General features: G+C 43.9%; 1 protein-coding gene across 2 annotated transcripts in view; it reads right to left on the reverse strand.

Annotated features, from left to right (window-relative positions):
- The window catches only part of LOC147712934 (cytosolic phospholipase A2 gamma-like), a 646,694-nt gene that overhangs the window by 474,982 nt on the left and 149,949 nt on the right, over positions 1-21,763 (reverse strand). For both annotated transcript variants that reach the window (XM_086920395.1, XM_086920396.1), the window contains exon 5: positions 962-1,104. In XM_086920395.1, coding sequence (XP_086776521.1) covers positions 962-1,104 — 143 coding nt within the window. The remainder of the gene's footprint in view (positions 1-961; positions 1,105-21,763) is intronic.

The following is a 21,763-nucleotide window of genomic DNA, read 5'->3' on the forward strand; positions in this document are numbered from 1 at the left end:
CAAATCAAATGTCCCCGCAAGAACCTAGATTGCCAAGGGATTACCCAAAAATGGAACAAGAATACCACAGAGATCCGATAGCCACGAAACCTCAATGAAATTAAACAGGGCAAGGAAAGGGCAAAACTGTCCAAAATCCACACGATCCAGGGAAGGGCTTCCGCAGAGACACAGACGACCATCCAATCACTTCGGGTAGCAAAAGGCAACAAGGCAAAGAATCCAAGCAAGGTAGGAGGGGTAACACTCCCCTTTTCAAGGCAAGAGCAAACACTGGCTGCAAAACATGTGACCCACCTGTCCATGGCCATAGAAACAGGACTATGTTATGTTATGTTATTAATTGTTTTATAGCGCACTCTATTACTCGCGAGTATCCTGGAGTATCCTATGTGTGTGGCTATTTCCTAACAATATCAGAACTGCTTGTCACACACACAAAGCTCTACACACTAGCAAACCTGCCTACCAGGCCTCCAAACTCAACAAAGCTGGGCAGAAAAGGAATCTCAGGAGCACTAACTCTAATTCACATCCCTTGGAAAACTCGCAAACAAAAAACCTTATCACTCTCCTTCTCTGGAAATGCACCCAAAATTTGGAATGCCATCCCAGTCCATATCAGGAATAACCCATCCTTCAAAAAATGTAAAGGCCAGCTCAAAGACCTCTTCCTCAACCGAACACTTCCGAAAGGATAGCTGATGACTAAAGCAGATTCTGGCTCATTGGAGCATTCAGCTACGGTAATAAGAACGACTTTTACAGCACCTACCTATTGATTAGTTCCTCTGTCCCCCGTCCCTGAACAGGATTAGTCATGAATCAATGTGCTTACTACGGTTATACTTTGTATTCAACTGCTACTTGACAAATGTGGATAAGCACTCCAATACCTTTCGGTCTGGCCAGCAATATAGAAAACTCTTTAAAAAAATAATAATAATTTAATTCAACTCACCATGTGGATCCAGAAACTCCACTCAGATACATGATGGTGTCCAGGAGGTCTTCACTGCCAAGTTCAGACAGTGTTCCCATGAGTGCTATCATTGCCCGAACTCCTCCACCAGATCCTAAAAGAGCTACACAAGGCACTTCATCCTGAAAAGGATGAGCATGATGATTACTATAGAGATCATGTATTTTTACTCTAATGGGCCTAACACCTAAATAAATAAATATATCAGTAAGGCACAAGAGATTTCTAACGTTAGGCTTAAACATGAGCATGCACTATGGGGGAGGAGAATTATTAAAATGTGTGTACCTTATGTCACCTGATCTTCCACCAGGAGAGAACAAAGCAGAATTCTTTCAAAATATGCTATTAATCAATGAAATTAGAGGGGCAGTTGGTTCACAAAAGGAGATTAGTTATTGGTTTCACCTCTACGGTAGGGTAAGTCCCCAAACTGTTACACAGAATCAAGGTTGAAACAGCTATGAGTGCCCGTCAGGCATTGCACCGCTGGCCTGAGAAGGAGCTAGTCCAATGGTGAACCACAACACCCATTTGGGTGTGTGTGGGCCCATGCTCCTATTGGAGCACATACCTTTCCTGGAACTCTAATATTTCTCACCTGTCATACCTTGAGGAACTACACACCCACTTTGACCAATGAGATCATTGATGCATAGAGCATGTGTGCTGGAACTGAATAGTTCTTGGGTTCCCATTTTGTAGAGTCCAAAAAAGTATCTATATACCAGTGAAGGTGGTGAAATGTGTACATTTCCTTTCACCTATTTTACGCTCTTCGTCTGGCATCTTTACCGAAGTACTTGCATCATAGTACCCTCTAGATCAATCAACTCCCTCAACTCAACTCACTTTGCCCTGATGGTCTTGCTTTGACTTACTGAATTCAAAAGTAAGGGGCCCATTAGGATGTCCGGCGGGTCGCCACCGCCATGCAGGCAGTGGCAATCCGCCAGACATCTGTGACCGCCCGCCACCTATTTCCGCCCATCATCCTAATGGACCCCTAAGTGTGTGTTTGTGTACATTTGTGTGTCTGCTGTATGAATTTAAATGCAGTTTTATAAAATGATGGCTTATCATGGGAACTATATCATAATAGAGTTGTAATTTATTGAGGATGTGTGAAAGAAATCCAAACTGCACCCTCTGCAAAAATCACTGATTTAGGTCTATTGGAGGGAGAGGCCATCTGTAGGTTGCTGATTTGCAATCTATCCACTATGATATGTTTGCAATCTTTATAAACCGGTCCTTTGAGGTAGCCCAGCATGCTATGATAGAGAACAGAAAAGACTCCACTGCGTGTCAGTTTTGTCTTGATGAGATGCAGGCGTACATTTTATGAAGTTTTACGCAGCACACATTTGGCCCAAGGGTAATATACCACTTTTTTTTTATAACTGTTTGTTATTAGAGATTTCATTGCAGCACTGGAACAATTCCAATTCAGTTCATGGGCTACAGTACCTTAACACAGAGTTCAATACACACATCACAGTTGCTCTCCAAGCATCCTAAGAAGAGCATTAGAGCGGTTTACATGAGAATTTGACTTTGCACTTTTTTTTTTAGGCACAGCGATGTTAAAGTATTTGCCTAGAATAACATGATGTTGTACCAAGGACACAATTCGCCTTGGTTCTTCAGTTCCAAAGTCAGTCATTAGGCCATACTTTCTCTTATACATGTCTTTGTGAGTCATACCTTGCTACCATGGGGGTATTTTGAGTCTACTCTGCTTTTAAATTCACCATTTGTGACTCATAAGTCTGAGTGCAGATATGCTATTCCACAAGAAATTATGGGGAAGATTTACAAGCTCCCTATGCCACCAGTACGTCACTTTTGGTGACATGCTGGTGGCGCAGGTTGCTCCTCCCTATTTACAAGGACAGGAAAAGCCACCCTGCGTGACTTTTTCTCTCCTTGTAAATACGGCCCCTCCACATGCAGCAATTTGCGTTGAAGGGCATTCCTTGGGTGTTGCTGTGGGCGTTTCCACACAGCACCCATGGAACAAGACATCTCCAGATTGACGAGAAATTTTAAATCTGGAGATGCGTTTAAATGCTACGCCACCCGAGAGGTTGCATAGTGAGGTGCAACAAGGAGAAATGTTTTCATTTCTCCTCGTTTTTTCCTCTTTCATTGTGTGCTGCTTTCTACAGCTCGTATTAAAAGAGGAGAATGCCTGTAGTGATAGTTTTTGTGCAGGAAGGTGCACATCCCTGCACAAAAACTATCTCCCCATATAACGTCCCTGAAACCTATGGTTTTTTTCAGTGAATTTCAAAGGTTTTTTTAAATACTAATTTGTAACTATAACGTCCCTGAAACCTATCGTTTTTTCAGTGAATTTCAAAGGTTTTCTAAACGCTAATTTCTAATTATTTTCTTCTTTAAACCTATAGTTTTTTCAGTGATTTTTTAAATTATCACTTCATTGTCAACCTAGTGAAAACAGACAAAATCTCCAGTTTTCCAGCAATAGCTTCCACCCAAAAAAATGTGTCACAAATGAGAACAACAATTAACGGTAATAATATACAGAGTAGACGTCCCGGTGCAAAAATTAACAGAAAAGCACCAGTTCCCGATATTTTCTATGAGCATCCAAATCTAGGATGCGATTTAAAAACAGGATATAAGCCACGTTTGCAGTAGGAATCTAACATCTGCATTTTACTGGTGTAAACTACGACGACTACCTACAATGTGAAAGGGATCACAGCCTAGAATCACATCTTAACCGCAACATATGTCAGAGTTACTGATCATTCAGCTCAAACACCCATGAACGCCACAACACTCACTGCCACCAGCATCAGGACGTCCCCCCCGGACCACCCCCTGCCTCCTACAACCGAGGCAACGCAGAACAGGACAGCGGACCTTCGAAAAATGGTATGGTCGCTCCATCACACAATACTTGAATCTTGCCAGATATGGCAAGCAAATATGTGTGAAGGTCACAACTCATCCATCAATAATACTAATGCACACAATAACAGATGTAGCGGTAAAGTGATAGACAGACCTCACTATAAGATCATAAACCTCTATCTGTACATATACTGCTAGTGCTTGTACTGTTCTGCACAATAGGTGCAACCATGTTACCTCAGGCAGTGGGGAAGATCTCAGACATGTAGCTGTGTTGTCCTGCCGGAAGCGCAGTGGGCTGGTCCAACATACGCCACTCCAGCGTAGGAGTATGAATAAATAAGCCAAGGCTCTGGGCATGGTTCACTTGTGAACTGTGATCCTGCCAGACCGGTGGGCCTCACCCCGCTACGTGGCCGCCGCCATGACCACAGGCCTCCTTGACACAAGCCCCTTGCGAACCCAGGGGCATAGTACCGCAGACTTATGTCTGTACAGACTACTGCCTTCGATCTACACTGTGTAAAGCAGACATCACAATTCAGATGGAGTAGCGATTGCAGATGACGCAGTCCTACTGCAAGACACATTGCTCCCAGTGCGGCCCTCTCGACCACGCATCATTGCACGGTGCGCACACGCTGAGTGCTTTAGGTGCCACTAACTCAGTGCACCACAAGTCATTGCCACGTGACCTTATTAAGGCAGAATTCAAAAGACATTGGTCTGAGTGCAGCCCCGGGAACAAACATCGCAGGATACGTACACGCTCAGTGCCAAAGGTACTACTAACTCAGTGCACCATAAGTCATCGTCCATGGCCTTATTGAGGCAGAATTCAATAGACAAAAGATATTGCTCCGAGTGCAGCCCGTTCGGACCACGCATCATCGCAGGAGATGTAGAAGCTGAGCGCCTTAAGTACTACTAACTCAGTGCACCATAAGTCATTGCAAGGAAGAGTGAACAATTTTATGTCAGCAGTGAGGCATACTATCAATCAAAAATCACCCAAAAATACTTCTAGATAGAACAGAAGAATCGAAGTACATTAATGATTACAATCCGGTGATTTTGAAGATGTGGACATACAATATGTTGAGATAACTCATCATATTTTACCAAGTCTGAGAAGACAGAATTGAAAGAAATGTGGGAAAAAATTTAACAGGAGAAATCACTTAGCAAAAAATTGTACAGCTTCAGCTTGAAGATGCTTTCACATCAAGAAATTGGATCCTACGAATGTTCAGATTGATAGACATTTGCAAGTTTACATTCAAAATCAAGAGGAATCATCTGGATATGTCTAGGTCTTGCTGCGGCACAAAATAGAATTTAATATAAATGATATAAAACAAGTTTGTGATGATATAGAGTTACGTTTCTTTGCTAGTCAAGAAGTGTACAGAAAATAACAGTTTAATACGTGTACTTGTTGAAGAAGACATGGAATATAATACTGATGTGAAGTTTGAAAAAGAAATAGCAAAGTTTAAAGTAGTTTCCGCTGAAAATCCCAACTATGTTTATATTTTTCTCGACGTACTCATTATAAAATTCAAACCAGGAATTTAGATTAGTTTTTAAAAAGTGAAAAGGATAACAATGATAAATAGAAAGAATGTGCTGCCTATCTGTTTGTGGATGCTCATTTTAAGCTACGTTCTGGACACTGTATTTGTAAATATTGTTATAATAAATTAGAACAAAACAAGCTGCCAGCTAGAGCTGTCCATAATGACTCAGGATTAGTTGCTATACCTCCTACACTTAGATTTAAATACATATAAGGCCATTTTTATACAATCTGTGCACCCTTTTAAACTATAGTTTGTATACAGCCTAAAACAGTTAATCTGCCTTCAACAGATCTATAAAGAGGTTTAAAAGGAAGAGTTGTGTATTTACCTTTATATTTTAAGAAAAATGTTGAACCTGTTAGTTTAGAATGAGACGATACTGAACCTGTAGTTTTTGTTAATGGTGTACCCACAAAGAGTGAGAAAATATGGCAAGATAAGTACATGTCACAAAAGCCAAAAGGCTACATTATATCTGGTGCAAAACAATATTTACTGTAAAATTGTAAATGCAGAAGGAGAAGAAATTACTTTAGAAGATGAAACACGTATTTCAAGTGGACAATTCACGAAAAGAAGAAATTTATGAACATTATACTATACATCCTCTATATTGAGTATGTGGGAAACCAGTTTGGAAGCTTATTGTTTTCCAGAGCTCTTCTCTCCTGGAAAATGTAGACAATATGATGAACTATCAGTTCAGATTCCAGCTTCAGAATACCGTACATTACAACGGTACTCAGAACAACCAAGATTTCCTCAGTATATTCCATAAATGTTTCATCTTTTGATCCATACACCTACACTGAAGTCAGCAGAGCTCAAAATTTAAATTGAAACATGATTTATTTATTAGAGAGAATTGTACTCTATGTCCTCGAACTTTGTCAAGAGGAAGTGACTAAAAACATTCCTCGATATCTGTGCTGACTACTGCCTTCGATGTACACTACCGACAGCAGGGCTCACAATTCACAACGAGTTGCGATTCTGTGGCTCATCCGCACCACGCATCCTCGCTGGCTGCGCAGATGCTAAATGCTTCTGATGCCCCTATCTCAGTGCAGCACAACTCATGCACCCTTTCTGATACAATATTTTGTGTATAATTTCACATCTGCAGTCCTACCTCAGTGTATCACAAGTCATGAACCCTTTACAATAGAATATTTTCTGTATGATTTCATATCTGGTACCCCTACCTTAGTGCAGAACAAATCATTGACCCTTTATGATTGAATCTCTGTGTCTGATCCAGTGATTACTCTTGTACTTGTTGCCCCACCAACCATTTCCAGAGGGTTGGCTTACAATCATTCCACACGCATCCACCACAGACATCACTGGACTTGTGACTCTGGTAATAAAAAGGGAGTTGAGCGCACATGCCCGTACCCAGTTCCACTATCTATCTGTGTCTGTGTGTTCATTATGTATGCAACATGCTGCCCCTAGGCCCTACCACATTACATAGTGCTCTGGACAGCGTATGCAACCATCTTATCTTTGACAGAGGGGGAAAACTTTAGTTATGTAACTTTGTCTCAGTCATTGTACAAGTACGTATGTTGAGACTGCATCTTGAGAGTACTGCAAGCCGAGTGTATAATAAATGTAGAAGTGTGTAAGGATCGTCGCAGTGATTGTATAAGTACATATGTTGGAGCAGCCTAACTCCAACAAGCTTGTCTCTAATTGGCTGCCCTCCATGTGCAAAAAACTGAAACTTCAACTTTCCATGGCCCTGTATTGCTACAGATGCAACACTCCTCTGGATGTGCAATAAACATTCATATCCACACAGATGTCTTATGTCCACCATCTTTCTTGTGTGGACCTATGGATGAATATAGGGTCAGTAATTCCCCGTACTTTCCATGTTGGCCTTATTGTTGGACTTGGCTCACAGAGTGACACTTTGGCTTTTACAACACAGGTGACAGTAGCACTCCAACACGGACACACATCCAGTGTTGCCAGATTTTTTAAGCTTTCTATAGCCCAAAGCAGACCAAAAAGTAGCCCAAACTAGCCCAATATTGCTACTTTAGGGAAGGAGGGGCAGGGACAGCGTCAAACAGGCTGTGAATGCATTGGAATTGATGTTGCAGCAGGATGCCAAGTAAATATTTATCTAATAAAGCACTTTAACATACTACATTGCTAGAGCGCTGTATATATATTTACAATCTGGTAACTACCACAAATCAAAATTTTACCACACAACCGGCAAAATATAGCCCAATTGTGCATGATCTAGCCCAATCAATCAATCAGGGAATTTGTAAAGCGTGCTACTCACCCGTAAGGGGCTCAAGGCGTGAGAGGGGGGGGGGTCGGGGGGGGGGGGGGTTCCGCTACAGCTCGAAGAGCCAGTTCTTGAGCTGTTTACTGAAGGAGAGATGGTCCTGGGTCAGTCGTAGGTGGGTGGGGAGGGAGATCCATGTCTTGGCCGCCAGGTAGGAGAAGGATCTTCCTCCGGCGGTGGTTCTGCGGATGCCTGGGACGGTGGCGAGGCTGGCAGATCGGAGCTGGCGGGTGGGTGTGTAGAATGGGAGGCGGTTGTTGAGGTATTTGGGTCCCTTGTTGTGGAGAGCCTTGTGTGCGTGGTTGAGGAGTCTGAACTTGATCCTCTTGTTGACGGGGAGCCAGTGCAGGTTTCTCAGCTGAGGAGAGATGTGGCTGTGTCGGGGGATGTCCAGGATGAGTCGTGCAGAGGCGTTCTGTATGCGCTGGAGTCTTTTCTGTAGTTTGGCAGTGGTGCCAGCGTAGAGGGTGTTTCCATAGTCCAGTCGGCTGGTGACGAGGGCCTGAGTGACAGTCTTCCTGGTGTCGGTGGGGATCCACCGGAAGATCTTTCGGAGCATGCGCAGGGTGTTGAAACAGGATGACGAGACTGCGTTGACTTGCTTGGTCATCGTGAGGGAGGAGTCCAGGATGAAGCCCAGGTTGCGTGCATGGTCCGTTGACTTGGGGGCGGTGCCCAGGGCAGGGGGTCACCAGGAGTCGTGCCAGGCGGAGGGGGATGTTCCCAGGATGAGGACTTTAGTCTTGTCTGGGTTCAGTTTCAGCCGGCTGAGCTTCATCCATTCCGCTAAGTCTTTCATTCCTTCCTGGAGGCTGGCTCTGGCGGTGGCGGGGTCCTTGGTGAGGGAGAGGATCAGCTGGGTGTCGTCTGTGTAGGAGATGTCTAGGTTGTGTTGGCGTGTGATGGCTGCGGGGGGCTCATGTAGACGTTGAAGAGGGTGGGGCTGAGCGAGGATCCTTGTGGGATGCCGCAGATGACTTCAGTGGCCATAAACCGTAACGGGGGAGGGGGTGGGGGGGGGGGGGGAGGCGGACTCTCTGGGTTTAGCCGGCAAGGAACGAGATGATCCATTCCAAGGCCTTTCCTTGGATTCCGATGTTGCGGAGGTGCTGTATCAGGGTGCGGTGGCATACGGTGTCGAAGGCTGCTGAGAGGTCCAGGAGGATGAGGGCAGCTGTTTCCCCGTTGTCGAGCAGGGACCTGATGTCGTCTGTGGCTGCGATGAGGGCGGTCTCGGTGCTGTGGTTTGCTAGGAAACTGGACTGCGAGGGGTCAAGGGATCAGTTTGTTATGAGGAAGGCTGAGAGTTGCTAATTGACGGTCTTCTCAATGAATATGGCATCACTGATGCCACAGCCACTCCCTCACGGCTGGTATACACCCACACCACACCCATCAAGCACAGGTATCACAGGACACGTGACCCAGCTAATATAAAAGACAGGGCACATGTGCTCTACGCCATTTTAGAGATGCTCACAACACATGCACTGTGGCTGGCACAGTCACACCGCCACAGTGATGGCCCGTCCCGATGATTCCGACACTTGATCTTTTATGTGCTCTGCTGCACCGCAGTGTAGGCCTGAGCCCAACAGCGAGGGCCTACCGCCACGTGTGTGGCCTCACTTCTCATTTGAGTTAGTAACACTGCAAGCACTGAGCAGGTGTACAACCTGTGATGATGATAGGTGCACTAGTATGTCCTCTGCCATGGCAATATCAAGACTCAGTACCAAATGTTAGACCTATTGGCTTGCAGAACGGAGCTGCATGATGTGGAGGGTGCCGTGACCGCGAAAAGGTGAGAAGTGAGTACTTGGTGCACAGCGTCGGGCAGATACCTCTGGGCAGCAGGAGTGGATGAGGTACAGCAGCCTGAATGCAGAAAGATGGCAGAGCGATTTAGGCGTACGCACTCTTATATACTCTGCCACAGCGTTGGATTGGTAACGAGGGCACTGGTGCAATGCCAGAGGGGTCGGTGCAGAGTTCCAACTGTGTGCTGCTTTTTGGAGCAGTCTGGGTGCAGATTTGGGCCGTGTTGCAGTTGTTTGGATACAGCCAGCAGCCCAGTGGGTGTCTGAATGGCCTTTCTGGAGGCAGATGGGCGTCATTACCTCACGTTTAGCAAAAGGCGTCACTTTATTTCTCCCGCAGGGCCGCCCATTAATGTATGCATACCTAGCAGGGCAGGGGGCCTGAGCAGAAGTGGCCTCAATTGTTTTGAAGTCACCGGTGTAAACAAATCCGTGCATTTTCTTGCATCTCCCCACCCCCCTTTTTAAATAAAATGTTGCCGAAGCAGTGTTTTGAGAAAAGGCAATATGCAAATGTGGGCCACTTTTTTTTTAGCGTGCCCGGCTGGTTTTGAATCCTAATCCAACCCTGCTCTGCCATTACTCATTCTGTACTATCTTTCAGATGTGGGAGCTTGAGAGCTCCACAAGGTTGTGTCACAATCTTATCTTGCTTTTTATCTAACAGGCTCTGAATCACGAATCAACGTTCATACCCCCCAACACCACCAAAGCTGAACGCACAAAAAATCTGCGATGATGCGTGGCCATCCTGAACGCATGACAAAGTTGCTTAGGCACTTGGTGGAACCTCTTACACACATGCCGGTGGCAGAAGGTGAGCAGAGAGACTTCTTTCCGCAGCAGCGGGCAGTCGCCTCTGGGCGGTGGGAGTGGATAGTGTGCAGCAGTCTGGGCACACAAGAGTGCATAGAAACATCCGAGCAGTGTGAGTGGATGGGGTGCACCAGCCTCATTGAGCATTAGCGAAACAGACTTACGAGTGTGCCGTTGTATGTACTCTGCAATTAATAATTCTATACTATCTTTCGGATCACTAAACTTGAGGGTTGCACTATCTCCCGGCACGTGTTTGGAGAGACACCGATGGCACAAAGGTGAGCTGTGAAGATTTTCTTCAGTGTCAACACTCCCTCTCCATCACTTCCTTTCTGTCTCTTACTCTCTCTCTCATTCTTTCTTTTTTCCTCTCTCTCTCTCTCTCCCTATCTTGCACTCTTCATCTCTCTTCCTCTCTCTCACACACTGTTTCTCTCTTTCCATCTTCCTTGTATCTTACGCTCTCTTTTTCTCTCACTCTTTCTCCTCCTCTCTCCCTCACTCTCTCTCTTTGTCCGTCTTCCCCTCTCTCACTGTTTCTCTCTTCCTCTCTCGCTTTCTCTCTCTTCCTCACTCTCTCTCTCGCTTCCTCTCTCTCACACTATTTCCCTCTTCCTTGAAACGCAGAATTATGCATGTGCAGGTGTATGTACTCTGCAATAACTAAATCTATATTATCTTTCAGATCATTAAACTTGATGGTGCACTAAGTCCCGCCACGTGGTTGGAGACACACCGGTGGCACAAAGGTGAGTTGCAAAGATTTTCTTCAGTGTAAACACTTCCTCTCCATCTCTTCCTTCCTCTCTCTCACACTTCTTCTCTTTCTCGGTCACTTCCTTTCTCTCATTCTTTCTTTCTCACTTCCTCTCTCATTCTTTCTTTCTCTCTCCCTCTCACTCTCTCTTTTCCTCTTTCACACTGATTCTCTCCCTCTTTCTTCCTTGTATCTCAATCTTTCTCTCGGTCTTCCTCTCTCACGCTTTTTCGCTCTTCCTTGTCGCTCACTTTCTTTCTCTTCCTCTCTCTCTTTCTCTGTCTTCCTCTCTCACACGGTTTCTCTTTCTCTCTTCCTTGTATCTTCCGTTTTCTCTTACACCAGCTCTCTCTCGTTCTTCCTCTCTCACTCTTTCTCGGTCTTCCTCCCTATGTCTCTTTCTCTCTTCCTCTCTCTCACTCGTTCTCTCTCTCTCTATCTCTATCTCCTTTGCTGGACGCATGACACACCATCTTATCTTTCTTTTTGTCTGACAGTCTGTGAATCACAAATGGACCAGCGATGACATGCCACGGCTGTACATAGTTTTATTTGTTGTTTTGTTTTAATAAAATGTTTTATATGTAAATCTATACATGACTAAGATTCTTATTTCTCCAACCTCACAAGCATATTTTTATTAATAGTTTGTAGAGGGACACTTTCGGGCCCAATAAGGTTGTTGGGGGTATGCTGGTGATGTGGTAAGAGTGCGTTATCTACTAATGTGGGGAGATGCAGCGTGAAAGGGGTATCTCATCGAAAGAGCTCTGGTTTGTTTTCAGAAATGCCTTTGACAAATGCCAGCTGATGGACTCAATCACAAAATGTCTTTTCAATGCTCATATAGTGTGACTTATGAACAGTTCGTACCCAGGCTCGCAGAGGGATAACTGGGGCCCGTCCGCTCGACTCACAGAGGCAGAACTACGAGCAGTCCGCTCCCAAAGGAACAGCAGCGTAGTAGCTCAAAAAGTTAGACAGCTGCGACCTGACTTTTTGGCTTCTAAAGGCATAGCTGCGAAGTGGTGATGTTGGGCACAGAGAGCGTGAAAGGGTTATCTTCCTACCAGTGTCCTGGAGTGGAAGTCATGCTGCCTGGCCCTCACCTGTTTCTCAATTTTTGTTTATTATTCTTAAACGTTCACTGCGTCCAAATCCATCATTACACAGAGCTCCGCTATATTAAATTGCCTCCGGAACCTTTCTTTTATATTTTCACTCGATGCAAGGCTCAAGATGGCTGCTAACCGGTTTGAAGTGTTAGCAGCCAATCAGAGGACACTTCCGGCTTTGAAGTATTAGCAGCCAATCAGAGGCAAGCTTGTGCTCTGGACTTTGGCACCAACCAGATATAGATATATATATTTTTTTTCCTTTAATATATGATAAACTACTGAACGGATTTGCACCATTTCTACAAAACCGTGCTTTCTGGAGCAAGACCTTTCTCCCTGCCAAATATGGCAGAATTCCTTTCAGCAGTTTGACCTGTAGCCTTGACTAAAGTTTCCTATGGAAAATGCATTGAGAAAACACGTTTTGACACACCCCTTTTTTCTCAGCCCCCCTTGACCAATCACCCCTAAACTTTCAAGATAGGCGCTGATCAGAAAAGTAAAGCTTTTTGGAAAGTGTCGTAAAGAATTGTCAAACCACGCCAAAGTTATAAGCAGATGGAGGGTTGCAGTTGGAGGGCTGCAGGAGGGGGCCCGCTTAACCCCCGTCCCAACATGAGAGAAGCCCCGTGACTGCGGGGACCCCAGCGGGGCCCGCAACCCCAGCGAGCCCCCGCTAATATTTTTTAAGAAATGCCCCCTGGACTTATCCCACCCCGGGGTCTCATTAAAATAAAAACACGGGAACCCGTGACCCCAGCGTAAATTGCACTGATTTCTAGGTCGAGCCTTCGCAGTGCATGCGCTGCAAAGGAAAACAACCTTTTCCTAGCACTTAGGCTTTTCAGCCAAGCACGTGCACACGTTGCCATTGCCTTCAATGGCAACACGTGCACGTCAGGAGATCCACTCGCAGGGAGCGCGTGGCCCATCTGGTCGCAATTATCGCTCACGCGAGTGAATCCCTCAACCCTGCTGCCGTGCGAGCGCGTTTGTTTTAGAAGGGTATCGTGAAGGCTAGGTTACAAAACACGCGCTGTTGGAGGGTGATTTACTAAACAGAACAGCATTGGAGATTTATTTGGGAAGTCTAATCGACAGGAAGTGCACTTCAGTTTTCAAACAAATTGCGTTTGTCTCTCAAGCTTGTCAATGTAGCCAGTCTAAGAGTGAGATGTCAAAGAAAATACAATGTAGTGCTAGATGATACTTCGAGGAGTGTGAGCCCACAAGTATCATTAGCTATGGAACAAAGAAAGCAAATCACGCACGAGCTGTTAGATAGCATAAAGTGTATTTTGGAAACAAAAAAAGTGTAAGAAAAAACCTTCATGGCTGCAGAATATAATCTGGTCCACCCTTCCTCTCCTTGAAGCCTTGGGGGAGGTAACAATGTCTATCCGTCACAGTGTGTTTCTGAGTTCCGTTTTATTGTCGCTGCTGGCAGGTCTCTGATAGTACATTCTATTTGCTCTTCTGCTTCAATTTCCCTTTTTGTGTTTTTTGCTCTTCTGCTTCAATTTCCCTTTTTGTGTTTTTTGTTTTCTAAGAGTTTCCATCCCCGGGCAGCGTATGTGACTAGCATACAGCAGGAATAAAGCTGGCAGATTTCATCTTGTCTCCTAATAAATTCAGCAGTATAGATCGCGGTTAACACTGACCCTCCTTGCGAGGGTCAGTGTTGAAAGCAGGGACTGCAAATGACAGTTTCTGGAAAGTGTAACACTGTGGGTTCAGCAGTCCCTGAAGGGGCCCTCAATAACCAGACAGGCCCCCCCATCACAGTTTCGCGATTTTGCGAATTGCAACATTCCAGTGTAAATTGTGGAAGCACGTGATGACCGCCACGAAAAAACATTATTATGTTTGCATCATTAATGCAGCGCCAGTGACCTCATTCATATGTACCAGCGTTATTGATATATTTGTGGAAGCAAAGTCATATCGTCTCCTGTACGGTAACACAAGACGTTGTTTGCAATCAGCTTGGGTTAAGGGAGGTTTTCCGTTTAAATAAAGCAAATTTTTCCCCAACATAATCCGAGCGACCTTCACGAAGGGGGCGACATGTCAGGCTTCTGGTCCAATGTACTCGGTCTGCCGGCAAATGAAATGTTTTCGCTTGATATTAATAAGGATAATCTTTACCTAAATGGAAATCCAAAGCAAACATGTACTACAGATGCGCACAGTCAAAGGCAATAACATGGCACAGATAAAAGGCATTATGGCTTAATCTGGCCCCTGTTCCAGGTGGTGTTCGGTGAAATGCTATCGGGTTGAAAATAATAAAATGAACGTGCTCTGCTTGCAGTGGGCAAAGGCTGCCAGGGCTTTTATCAATGTGATCTTCCACAATTCATTTCTGATGGCTTTGCTCCTAAATCTCATGCACTGCTTAACTTCTCAAACAAAATATACTTTTCATTGAGAAAAATATTTGCAGATAATTAGCTTTAGAATTTTTGTAATGCTAATAGTTCTTTTCATGTTGCTAGTGCCTACGATGTGGCTTGGGAAATGCCACCAAGGTGCTGTCAGGGTAAGGAAGGTAGCAGTGGCACCAGAGGCGAGGAGGGCGCTATGCAGTTTTTTTAAATTATATATTTATGTATAAATATGGATACAGATATAGCACTCTGTGTTCCCTTTAGGTAACTTTAGAAGAACAGCTTGAAGGAGAAGTTAGCATCCAATCGGAGGTGGTGATTAACTGTGGTATTCTTCTGCAGGACCCTTGTTTCTAGACATTCTCAATGCCTAAAAATTGAGGTATCTGGAAATTTGTTTACCTCATGTGGTCAGCTGTGGTGGTCAAGCCCATTCCAAAGTCTCAGTCCTTACACACCCATAGATCTGCCACTGTGATGCGTCCTATTGAAAGATCCTAGGTTGATCCAGTGGGAAAATGTAGTGAGGAATCATGTTGTGCAGGTGTACAGGACATTTGTTCAAGTAATATAGCTGTATACATAAATGCACATATCTACTATAATTGCAAGAAGTAATACTTTTCATTTAGCACACCAAGCACAGTCTTGGTGACGATTCACCGCAACCTCTCGGGCTTGTATGCAAGGGTAGCATGATGCATCACAGACTATTTTATTTCATTGTAAGAATTTGGTCTTACATGAAATTAGCATCGAGGAGCTGGTACTGCTTTCCAGGGAAAACCTTTATCGCAGCAAAAGTACTTCAACCAGGAGATGCCTTAAAAAATTTGACAGTCTGGGCTGACATGATTGCTGAACCGAGAAGTGAGGATGGGCAGATCAAAACTTGTGACAGTGAACAAGCCATTATTTTATATTACATTATAGTTACCATTTTAGGCAGAGGACAATTAACTGATTTGTCTAAAAATCACATGATTATTTGGATCATGTGCCAAAGCCAGGATTTCAGCCCAGGTCTCCTCTGGCTCCAGACTCTGAAGGCTCACGATTAAATTGCATCTTCTTAAATAGGTACCCATATCCAGTGCCATTTTAATTCTATGCAGAGGTTAATGGCCCCATCAGAATTACAAAATCCTTGTATGCGGACAAACTCTCTAGGTGGAAAATTGGTTATGAAATAAGGAGTCACACGGGAAACTGGAATAGGAATTACCAATTTCCAAGGTAATTTCTCATTACTTAGGGGACTCTTGTGGTCCCACTTATACTATCTGGGAGCTCTGCGCCCCAGACCTTAGCCTCGTATCAGCCCCTGGTATTAGTAGCTTCAAAAGGGCAGCGTTACCAGGTACTTTATTGGTGCACTTGTAATGAGACTTAGTGCGTACCCTACTAAAACTACATGGGGGGGGGCTGGAGGTCTAAAGCTGACAGCCTTTTAAAGTCAGGAAACCATCAACGTTAATTTAAAGAACATTATAGGTTGAGGATCAGAGTTGCTAAATTCAAGAACTGATTTTGCTGGAGATTTTTCATTCCGATGTCAAGCCTTCTAGCTCGTAGAACACATTTCACCATATACCTTTTGCCATAAACAGGCAATACTCTTGCTCTTCTCTCTCAGTCTCGTGTTCCGTTGACCAAGCCCTCTTTTCAGCGTCCCTGCATACTTCTATTCCTTTACTCACCTCCATTCCTCTTTTCTCATGCCAACTTAACCTCATGTAGAACCTATCTCATTCTGTCACTACTAACCGCTCCTCTCCTGTTTCTTACATCTCCTGGCCCAAATATTTTTGTTAGATCATAACTTAGCTTACTTACCGAGTTATCAGTGATGTTTGTTCGTACTGACTGACGGGTGCTCTGCATTGGCTCATATATCCACACCACTTACATATATCTTATGGCCCTCCACTCACTTCCTCTCTTTTCTCACCCACCCCTCAAATATCCTGGTTCAATTCTCCTATCCTCTGCTCCAGGGATGTGCAAAATCCACTAATTTGTATTTTGCGTACCATGCATAATTTCCCCCCACATTTTTCAGAAATACGCATGTTATGCAAAATGTCTCTGGATGATAGCTTGTGTGAAAATTGCAGTGTTTTCTAGGTTTAATTTTCATGCAAAACCTTCTCTGTAAACTGGTTTATCCCTATTATAGGAATAAAAAATTACTAGAATCAGTTTCGGATGGGCATAAATCAAGCAAAATCTTCAGTTATGTGAAATTTTGATAATTACTGAATGAGTGATAAAAGGAATGTTGGTAAAGCCAATAAATATGGATTTAATGTGCTAACACGTAAAAAAAAAAGCTAATCATAAATCCTGGTAAAACGTGCTGCATGCACAAATACAGTTTATCATATCAAATCCTGTCCTATTGGGCTTTCCAATGCTAGGAAAAGTAGCAAAAGAGGATTTCTTTCTATTTATAATGCATATAGGAGATAAAGAACTGAATGTACATACAACTTGATGACTAGATATAGTCTTTGGCAGAAAAATAGTACCGTATACATTCCAATGGAAACAGTTCCTGGAGGGCAGAATGATATACCAAATAGCAAATATTATGATGTGAGAGCAAAACTCTCTGGATGGAGCCAAAGCACACTATGTGTAATTTTTCAAATTATTGGGAACAATATGTTCTGCCAACATTCTCGTTGTATAGTCATGCCCAAATAGGTAACTTGGGGCAAGATGTACAAACCATTTTTCTGGTTGCAAACAGCCTGATTCACATAATCAGGCTGTTTGGGACCAGATAAATGCTTTTTCAAATTTAAAAAATGCAAAACGTGATTCGGAAAATTGCAACCAAATCATATTTTGCATCAGCGATTCAGTCTTTAGAAGGGGCGAGTTTAGGGCATCCCTTCTAAATACCACATCGGTATCGCATGTATTACTGTTTTTCAACTGAATTCCTATTGCAAAACAATAATACTTTACCACCAGTTTAAAATTGGTGGTAACCCAATCACAAAGGGGTTCCCAGGAGACCCCTTCTCCTTTGAAAATGCAAATGATACTTTATTTTAAAGAAGCCAATGGTCCCATGGACCACTGCATACTCTTAAAAAATGAAACTTCAAGGTTTCATCTTTTAGTTTTAAAAGACGTTCCGTTTTCCTTTAAGGAAAATGGTCTGCATTTTTAAAAAAAAACATTGCATTATTAAAAAGCAATCAAAGACATGGAGGTAGCTGACCTCAGCATGCCTCCATCAATTTGGCGGCTGTGATTCCTAATGGGTCATAAATTTCAACCTGCATCATTAATATTCATGATCTAGGTTGATTTCCAATCCACAAGGAATCCCTAAATGAAACTCATTGAGATTGGTACATTAGGAATACCAATTTTCAAATTGTGATTCTGAGAGAATTTCAATTAAGAAGTAGGTATTGCTAATGTTTGTACATCGGGACCTACATAACTTGCATATGTATTCTTCCGTTGCTGGTTGGTGTTACTATGAAGGTTATACCAAAATGCATGCAACTGTGCCATTTCAAATAAGAGCTGACCAAGCCAATTGTGTTGATGTTTAAGTACCGGAACGGTCTTCACAAGCAACACTAAAAACACAAACCAGGTACAGTGGGGTTAGCATGGGTGTAAGCTTCCTAACAAATGTCTGTGTGCAAGTGAAGGACTGTGTTCCTGGTGACTGCTGAATTGTGCTTGTTTTTGGAAGATACTGAGTCGACGCCGGATGCTGGTTCCCCAGTTCCAAAGTCGGCCGCTCTGGCTGTTAGGCCACATCCTCTTGCCAATTGGGAGAACCTGATCCGCAATTACAGTTACACCCCATTACAGCTCGGATCATGCACAACGATCTTGACATGCATTGCCGCCTGTCTTTCAATAGAGAGACCCTTCATAGACAAATACTCGGCACTGCCACTCCATCTCAACCCGGACCTGTAGCGCCTCCTGCACTGGATATAGGAAGACTGCTGGTGCTACTGCAGCTTGGCACTTAAAGCCCATCAGGAGCAGAGTCCTGCCAAAGAATGTCAACCCTGTCCAGCAGCATCTTCTGTAATTGGAGTTGAAGGACCTCACGCAACTCTACCAGCATACATCAGTCTTCATGTGCCGTGCATTATGCAATCACAGCACTATGCCCAGCCACAAAAAAATGCATGGCACTCACGTCCTGAGGTATTTCCTAACATTACCGTACCAAGACCATCTCAGCTCCACCAATGCACCTCAACAATGACATGTTGAGCCTCCTGCTGTGAATAGTATTTAGACCCCCACACACTGCACGCTTGATCCGTGGCAGAGCCTTCGATACAGTATAATATCGCACAAAGATCTCTACTAATGTGCTCCATCCGGATCTGTGGTCCACCGCCATCATGTAATAGAACTCCCCCTAAGATCTACAAATGCACCTCTAGCCGGACCTGTGGCACCCTGCAGTTACAGCGCAGCAGTCCATACACGTGGATGCCCAGTCTCTAGTCAATAAAGAACAAGCATTGTCATAGCCAATAAGTCTCGCCTTTGAGACTTTGTAAGTAAAAATAAAAAACTGAAGTGTAAAACTGCATCCTAAATACGAAGTAAATGTACACGAAGTCTTATACTTCAGTTTTTTTTTTTTTACTTACAAGGTCCCAAAGGCGAGACTTGTTTGCTATGTAAATGCTTGTTTAACTCTACCGGGCCACAAGATGCCTGCCAACACTTCCTGGTTTGGAGTGTCGGCAGCCAATCACAGTGAAGCTCGAGCACTGCACTTAGGCTCAGCCCAGATATCGAAAAGTTTATTTTTAGAATTTCTTAGCAACTACTGAACGGATTTACACCATTTAAAAAGAAGGCCGATTTCTGACCCACGCACTACCTTTGTGCTAAATGTGGGGTAATTCTGTTCAGTAGTTTTAGCTGTAGCCTTGCACAAAGTTTCCTATGGTTAATTGATTTTCTGGCTCTTATTTTTTTAATTTCTCAAAAACTACTGAATGGATTTACACCATTTAAAAAAAGGTCGGTTTCTGAACCAAGCTCTACCTTTCTGCCAAATTTGGGGTAATTCTGTTCAGCAGTTCGGCCTGTAGCTCGTCGCAAAATTTCCTATGGAAATTAACGCGTTTTGCACCCTCCTTTTTTCTCAGCCCGCCCCTTGACGAATCATCCCCAAACTTCTAGGATAGGAGCTGAACTGGATAGACTTTTTAAAAAATTCGTCAAGCAACGCCAAAGTTATTAGCAAATCAAACAATGCTTTTCCTATGAAAACTAGGTTGTAACTATAACTACCAACTGGCGACCTCCAGTAGGTAATACATACAGATATATTAACCTAAAAGCCAAAGGTTACAGGGACGATATAGTTAGTAAATAGAATTTAAAACACCATTAGAAAAATTCACTTAAAAACTTGAAAGGTTACAGGGACGTTAGAGTAAGTCTTAGATCATACAGAACCATAGAAGTTCAGCAGTTCTACTTACCTGACCTAACTATAACTTACGCCCTCGCAATTCACTGCTTATGACCTCCCTTCCTACATCCCTGTCACCTTTGTTTTTTTTAAGTGAATTTCTACAGCTTTTTACTTCTACTTCCACACTATAACCTGTAACCTTTGAGAGTGGGTGTGTGTGAGTGCATAAGTGTCTCACTGGGTGTGTGAGTGCATGTGTGAGTATCTCAAAGAGTGTGTGAGTGTCTTAGTGGGACTGGGATTGGCTGCATAAGAGTCTCACTGGATTTGTGAGTGGGTGTGGGATTGTCTGAGTGGGTGCTTGAGTACAAGTGGATTTGTGAGTGCCTCCATAAGTGCATGCATCAGTCTGTGACTGAGTGCATAACTGAGTGGTTCTGCAAGTGGGTGTCAGTCTCTAAGAGTCTGTGAGTGTCTGAGTGTCTGTGTGTCTGTGAGAGGGTTGGTGAGTGTATACATGAGTCTCTGAGTAGGTCTGGGATTGATTGCATGAGTGAGTAGGTCTATGAGTGAGTGCAAGAACCTCTGAGTGGGTTTATGAGTGAGTACATGAATCTTCCAGAGGGTCAGTGAGTGCATACACAAGTCTCTGATTGGGTCTGTGAGTGTGTGCATGAGTCTGAGTGGATGCAAGAGTCTCTAAGTGGGTCTGCCAGAGGGTGCATTTTTCTCTGACTGGGTCTGTGAGTGGGTGCATGCCTCTGAGAGGGTATGTGAATGAGAACATAATTGTCTGAGTGAGTGTGTAACTGTCTGAGTGGGTCTATGAGTGGGTGAGTGCATGCATCTGTGAGTGGGTCTGCGAGTGTGTATGTGAGTGTCTAAGTGGGACTGTGAGTGGGTACATGAGTCTGAGTTGCTCTGTGAGTAGATGCCCAAGTGTCTGAGTGGGTCTGTGAGTTATGCCCAAGTCTCTCATTGGTTCTGTGAGTGGTTGTGTGAGTTGTTGAGGGGGTCTGTGAGTGGGTGCATAGCTCTGAATGGGGACATGTGAGTGGCTACATGAGTGTCTGAGTGGGTCAATGAGTAGGTGCATGAGTCTTATTAGGTTTGTCTGTGGTGTCTGAGTGGGTTTATGAGAGTGCCTGAGTCGGTCAGTCAGTGGGTATGGGAGTGTCCGAGTGGGTCTGTGAGAGAGTGCATGAGGTTCTGAAAGGGTCTGGGAGCAGGTGTTTGAGTATATAAATGGTTCTGAATCAGTGAGTGTTTGAGTGGGTCAGTAAGTGGGTACATTAGTCTGAGTGGGTGTGTGAGTGAATGAGTGGGTCTCTGAGTGAGCAGGTCTGTGAGCGAATGTGTGAGTCTTTGAGTGGGTGTGAGAGTTTCTGAAAGGGTCTATGAGATATACATAAGTCTCTGACTGGGTCTGCGAGTGAGCATGTGATTCTCCTAAGTCTATGAGTGGGTGTGTAATTCTCTGAGTAGATATGGGAGTGCCGGCATTAGTCTCTTAGTGGGTCTGTGTGGGAGCATGAATGTCTGGGAGGGTCAATGAGTAGATTGATGAATTTTTGAATGGGTGAGTGGTTGTGTGTTTCTGAGGAATATATGACATTACAACACAAACAATTACAATGCATGCCTTTATAACAAAGTTTTTACATTG

Source organism: Lissotriton vulgaris, chromosome 5, assembly GCF_964263255.1.
Source record: "Lissotriton vulgaris chromosome 5, aLisVul1.2, whole genome shotgun sequence".
Lineage (NCBI taxonomy): Eukaryota > Metazoa > Chordata > Amphibia > Caudata > Salamandridae > Lissotriton > Lissotriton vulgaris.